The following is a 6,401-nucleotide window of genomic DNA, read 5'->3' as shown; positions in this document are numbered from 1 at the left end:
TCAATTGCCCCAGACGTATAGCACATCCAAAAAATAAAATAAAAAGGAAAAAAATCTAATAAAATAAGAGCGGCCGGCGGCACCGGGTCTCTGCAAACTTAATGCGACACATTTCATGCAGGCAAAATCTGAGGCCTGCCCTCTCAAAGTCTTTCCCTCTCGCTTCTTTTCCTCCTCTGGGACTCGGTGGAGTCTCTGCGCCTGCTGCCACTCGTACCCTTCTAGTCGTTAGCTGCTCAGGGGCAAGTTTCCTTTTTTTACTTAATTAAAAAGTCTTCATTAAATGTACTGTATTTCATACAATTTGTACAAATATGATCAGTCCGTCCTCTTCTTCAGCTCAACAAGAGGAGAGGAAAGGAAGCAGAGAGGGATGGGATCCTGTTTCACAGGCAGAAGGTGAGGAGATGCGGGTCGCAGGGTCTGGGCGCGATGCGGTGGAATGGCTTTTTACACGATGGAGCTCCGTGTCGGGTGGAGTCTGTGGCTGCGGCGGTGGAGGAGAAACGTCCGCTGGAAAAACAGAAACCTTCCCCCTGGAGGTCAGTGCGCCGCAGTCAGTCTGCAAAGCATTTACATCGCAGAGGTACACTTGGGTTTTAGAAAAGTAAGACAGAACCGAGGAGAAAGGATCCCGCTTGGGTCGAACCGAAGAGTCTGGAGCGGAGGTACCGAAGGGCGTGGAGGTGATGGGGGAGCCGGGGCGCCGGGGCCTTAACCCATAGCTGTCACCATACTGGAAGGGTGGTGGGGGGCGAAGGGGAGGCTGGAGGACGGGTGCATGGGTGTGGGGGTGGTGAGCATGTGGCTGGAGTGCGAGAAGGGGGGAAAGGAGGACATGTGGCGGGACAGGGCGGCCGGGCTGAACGAGCTGCTCTTGTCCATCAGGGCTCTTGGAGAAGTCGTCCATGTTGTCTTGGGACTTTTTGCTCTTCTTGGACTTACTGGACATCTTCCTGTTCCGGGTCTGGATGCCTTCCTTCTTCATGGTCAGAGGTCGGTTGATCTGCTCTCGAAAGGAGACAGAAAGACGGCAGATTAGTACTTTGTCTTGAGATATGAAGATGAAAAAACAAACATTTGTGACCAATTTGTGGCTGATGTATTTCAGAAACTCGACTCGTCCATTTCAGGCTGGTTTTTAGATTTATATCTTAAGATGAAACATTTGCAGCTGTGGCGTTTCCTCTGAGAGAGAGGAGGTCAAACAGAAGATGGAAGTGGGACGGATGGCAGCCACTCAAGCAGAGACGATGCCGGCCGGCCGGCCAAGTCCTTGTTCATTTGGGCATGTTGGGCTAAAATGGCTCCAGCTGCCTTTACCTGCAGGTTGAGCTGATGAGACTCTGGAAGCAGGATTGGGATTCAAAATAAAGCCGCACATTTTTCAGCTGACTGTCAATGATTATCGGAGGGCAAAGATCTCCTCTGGTTTCTTCCTCCATCCTGTGACTCCACACGGTGGGGTGGGAACTTTCTGCGGCTATGAGCTGCGCTACGTAAAGCCAGGCGAGCCTTTCCCCTTTGATGCCTGAAACTTCAAACGTCTGAAGCCGTTGACCACCTGAGGAACGACAGCGAGGCGTTCACCCTGCCCGACTGTCAAACCTCAGGCTGTGACAGAGTGTGAAAACTAAACACACTGTGAGTCTGAGTCGGAGCCCCGCCTCTCTCTGCGGGGTCTGCGGAGGTGCAAACACAAGCTAGCCTAATGCTGATGTTTTGCTTCCTAATTAATCCTAATCCTGACAGATCTATCCAGAATTCACTCCAAGAATCTGGAATAGGATTCGAGCTCCAACACAAATCCAGATTTACTCAAATAAACCAATTTGAGAATTACTGAGTCCAAACCAGCTCAGGACTGAAATGTATGCAGACACATGAGACTCTCCCTCTGGGTTTTCAAAGCTCAATCAGCTGCTAAATACAGAAAATACCAACTAGAAATAATCACTCTGCCAACATCTGGCGCCCACTCTCGCGTGGCGCCCCTGTGTAGCAGCGCCACTTTTTACACCACTGACTCAGAGGTTGGGGTCAGTTCAGATGCAAACAAGTAGCTGGAAAATCTTCTTCTCTGTGTTGAACTCACTTTCAGTCTGTTTTCAGTGGCGAAGCATCGGCCAAGAGAAACATGGGAAAGTGATTTAAGAGAGGGCGTTTGCGTGACAAGCAGGGCAGCAGGGCGGAGAGTCTCTGCTGCACACTGGGATATAAGCAAACTCTGTCAGAGGAGAGGGGAGGAGAGGAGGGAGAAGAAATTACCTACATGTGGCCTGAGAGCAGTTAGTCTGCTTATTATTATTATTAGCTGGAGCTACAATGGCGGTTTGATTGGAAGTGACAGCTTTGTGCAGGAGAGGGGAGATAAACGAGTCCCCGGGGTGTCCGTCCTGTAGATGTGAAATCCTGTGGTAAGACACCAAGCGACCCAAAACGAATCAGGCAGATTGGTGTTCAGAGGGAAACCAAGAGGGTGCAAACACCCAGAGAGAGAAACCCGCCCAGAAATTAATCTAATTTTAATTATTATTGAAAAGCAGGCAGGCAGGCTGCAGGTTGAGTCACTGCACTGCCAATAAATCTGACTTTGTGTTATCTCTGTGCACGGAAATTCTCTGCAGGGACAAGTCAGATCAAATATTCACAGGAAGAGTCCAGGATGAGGATGGAATATTCAGCAGATCCTGAGCAGGTTTATTACTTACATTGTGCAGCTTGAAGTAGAGGCCGCAGGCGTTGCACACCGGGTCTCCGTTGGCGTTTCTCCGCCACAGCGTTGTCGTCGTTGTCTGGCAGTTTGCGCAGGACGTCCCTGCCCGCCTGGCTGCAGACTGCACAAAGACCACGAGTCAGGTGACCGGAGCGACAACCAATCAGCTTCAAGAGTCACACAAACAGTGCAGCTGAATCCACCGGCCTCACAATCATTACAAACATGCGAATAGAAACTTCAGATTTCCTTTCATCGCAGATCAAAAGCACAAGTTATTTCCTCTCTAAAACACTGAAGGCTTTTATTTTCACTGTATATATTTTCCATCTCTTTATGCATAGAAGTGAAAGCTGAACATAGTTTAAAGAGCACAAAGACAGAAATGGCAGAAAAAAGAGCTGCTTTCACTGGGGCTCTAAAAATAGCAAGATGGTCGCATAACTCAGAGAATAAATATTTACAGAGACATAAAAGCTCTTCTGATTCAACCTCCGTCCTGCGCGTTTCAGACGTCAAACAATTACAGCCAAAGTTTGTTAATGCAGGAGAAACGCTGCAGACTGAGCGCATGCAGCGCCTTGACATTGATGTTCTAATCTCTAAAAGCAATCAATACCTACGGGTGACCGCAGAGGACAAGCCAAAAGCGAACGACTACATTATCTGCTGGAGGCGTTTCCAATTATGCGGCTGTTGGCCTAATAATCCGCTGCGTGCTGGGATTAACCAATCAGAGAGCAGCAGACTTTGAGTCCTTTCACATGTTTTTATTTTTATTTTCCTTTCTGGAATTTGATTAGGGCAGCGCTGGCCTCCAAGAATAAATCAATATTTATTGAATTCTTAAAACGCTGCGCATCGCAGAGATATTTTAGCGGGTCTAAACAAGCGCAGCCCGTGCGCGGCTCCGGACAGCCTCTGTGTTTTGACTGCGCCGTTATCTGCGCCGCGCAGACATCCGGCAGCCTTTCCTCTCCATTCCTTCCCTGAGACGTCGGCTTTTCACATTAAGGCCGCAGGAATAAGTCCAGAGGCCGCAGAGCAGGGCTGGCTGCTCACCTTCCTACTGCTTCCTAACGCTTTTCATTTTCACTAAATCTAGGGAACTCCTTTAAGCTCATAAATCATGAGGGGGTTTCCCTGCACATGAACCTCAACCTATTTTTCTGGAGCTCAGTGCATGCAGCCACATTCAGCTGCAGAAGAAGCGACTTAAAATACACATGAGTCCTTTTTGCACACAGCAAAATCAATCTTTTTTTATTATTAATCTGTATTATTTTCAGATAATGCAGTAATTTTTTTCTAAGGTAGTATCTGAAAACAGAGACCTGCACTTGCCGAGTCAATTTCCTGCAGCTAATAGGCCTACTTCTTCCTGGATAGAGGGGGAAACAAACACAGAGAGAGACGGAAACGTCATCAGCAGAGAGGAAAATGTCGGTGGAGGAACGTACCAGCCGCCGCTTGGGCTTGATGAGAGGGCGGTTCTGCCCGTTCATCTTGTGATACAGGCCGCAGGCGTTGCACAGATAGTGGCCCGTACCGTCCCGCCGCCACAGCGGGGTGGACGTGGCCCCGCAGTTCACGCACTCTCTGCCTTCTGCGTGCGGGAGAGCGCACAACGCGCGCGCACACACACACACACAGACAGACAGAAATAAAAGATAAAAACACGAACACGGGGTCAGGCGGAGGAGGAAATATAAAAATCATGTTGATGTCATAATCAGGGCTGGCAGGAAAAATATCCGTTAATATAAACAGGAATTTCATGATCAATATTAATAATACAGAGAAAGACATTAAACACATTGTTGGTTTTTTAAGGTCCTTAAAAACACAAAGCTACAGTCTCTAACAATCTGAAACATTTTGGATCATTTTTAAAATATCACAGTTTCTCTTTCATTCACCATCTAATAACAATATTAATATTTTCAGCGACAGTTTTTCCCTGCGGCCTGTTCTGAGATGACGGCGACCCTGAAACTGAAACGCGGCTCTCGCTGCAGCCGCGCTGCGATATTTGAAAGCAGAGAGAAGCTTTTTATGCAGCCACACTTCCCTATTTAATAAGTCACACACACACACACACACACACACACACACACACACACACACACACACACACACACACACACACACACACACACACTGCTTTAGATGTGTGGCAGACACACAGGCACCTGGGAAACTGTTTCTCTCTTTCTCTTTTGACTTTGCAAAAGAAAGAAAAATCAAACAGGAAGAGAGAGAGAGAGAGAGAGAGAGAGAGAGAGAGAGAGAGAGAGAGAGAGAAGAGCCTGATTTCATTTGGAATAAAGGAAAAATGTTCAGAAAAATCTCCTAAGATCTGAAAATATTCTGTAAATTCCTCCAGTTTTATCTGCATTGATCCTGGAATTAAAATCTTTATTTGAATTTTAATCCCGATGATATGCATCAACTAATCCAGCGCTGATTTTAATCTCATTACAGAAAACTGGCTTTTATCTGTTCTCATAATAATAATAATAATAATAATAATAATAATAATAATAATAATAATAATAATAATAATAATAATGTCTGCGGCTCAGCCCTCAATGCGGCGCAGCTTCCGGTTCTCGCGCTGGATCAACAAAGCGACAGTGGCGCGCGCTGGCCTGACAGTAATGGGATTATCTGAACATATAAACGAGCCGCCAGCCGCCAGCCGCCGTCCTCTGTCTGCGCCGCGGAGTCACTGCAGCTTCACGCGGATGGAATCAGAGCCTTTTATGCTTTACAATAAATCTATGAACGATTTTATTAAAATGGGAAAATGTCTGATTTATTTCAATTAAAAAATTATATTTTATATTATTATCATTATTACTATTATTGTTATTATTATTATTATTGTCATTATTTTATAATAATAATTATTATTGTTGTTGTTTTATTATTATTCTAGTCATTGTGATTATTCTGATTTATGATTCTTCTAGTTATGATTTTTCTGATTCATAATTTTTCTGATTCATGATTTTTCTAGTTATGATTCTTCTCGTCATGCGTCAGGAGCCGCGGTCACAGGGCCGCCCGGCCTGCCTGCGCTCTGCGGGTCTCTGTAAATCTGGGGAAACGTTAGAGCAAAAGGGAATGTAATAAACGCTGCCTACCTGAACAGGACCTTGTTTTTGGTCTCGTTTTGGAACCATAACTAGAAGATGACCCACCTATCAGGCTACTTGGTGGGAAGAGGCCGGGGCCGTATTCATAGGGTGGGTATGTGGCGATGGGGTGGTGGGCAGAGGTTGACCCTGCTCCGATTGACGCCACGCTCCGGCTGTGAGCTGATTCCAGTTTCATGCTCTCGGCCAGGGTCACCTGGTACTTTATGCACTCTTTGTCCTCCTGGCGCCCGGAGCTGCTGGAGCCCGGGGTGGAAATGCCCGGGTCCGGGGACACGTCTTTGGGGGGGGTTGGGGGGAAGGTGAAGAGGTGCGGGCTGGAGTGTCCGGTGGACAGGGAGGTGGAGGAGGCCGGGGGGTAGACGGACAGGCTGGCCGGGGAGCCGTGGTGCAGCGGGTTCTTGGGGAAGGGCTGAGGTTCCAGGGGGAGCTGCTGTGGTGGGGGGGGATCCCTTTGCTGCCCTCCAGCCAGGGCAGCGAGCTGTGCAGTAACGACGGGCGGCACACCTGGCTACCTGCAGCGG

General features: G+C 47.6%; 1 protein-coding gene across 1 annotated transcript in view; it reads right to left on the bottom strand.

Annotated features, from left to right (window-relative positions):
• Positions 1-601: 601 nt before the first annotated feature.
• Positions 602-6,401, bottom strand: part of gata3 (GATA binding protein 3) — a 7,130-nt gene continuing 1,330 nt past the window's right edge. Inside the window, 6 exon segments of the mRNA XM_055020786.1 lie at positions 602-897; positions 899-1,006; positions 2,712-2,837; positions 4,177-4,322; positions 5,866-6,291; positions 6,294-6,392. Coding sequence (XP_054876761.1) covers positions 715-897; positions 899-1,006; positions 2,712-2,837; positions 4,177-4,322; positions 5,866-6,291; positions 6,294-6,392 — 1,088 coding nt within the window. The 3' untranslated portion in view covers positions 602-714.

Source organism: Poeciliopsis prolifica, unplaced genomic scaffold, assembly GCF_027474105.1.
Source record: "Poeciliopsis prolifica strain line A6 unplaced genomic scaffold, Auburn_PproV2 SCAFFOLD070, whole genome shotgun sequence".
Lineage (NCBI taxonomy): Eukaryota > Metazoa > Chordata > Actinopteri > Cyprinodontiformes > Poeciliidae > Poeciliopsis > Poeciliopsis prolifica.
The sequence above is the reverse complement of the archived record's forward strand: the minus strand, read 5'-3'. Positions and strand labels throughout refer to the sequence as shown.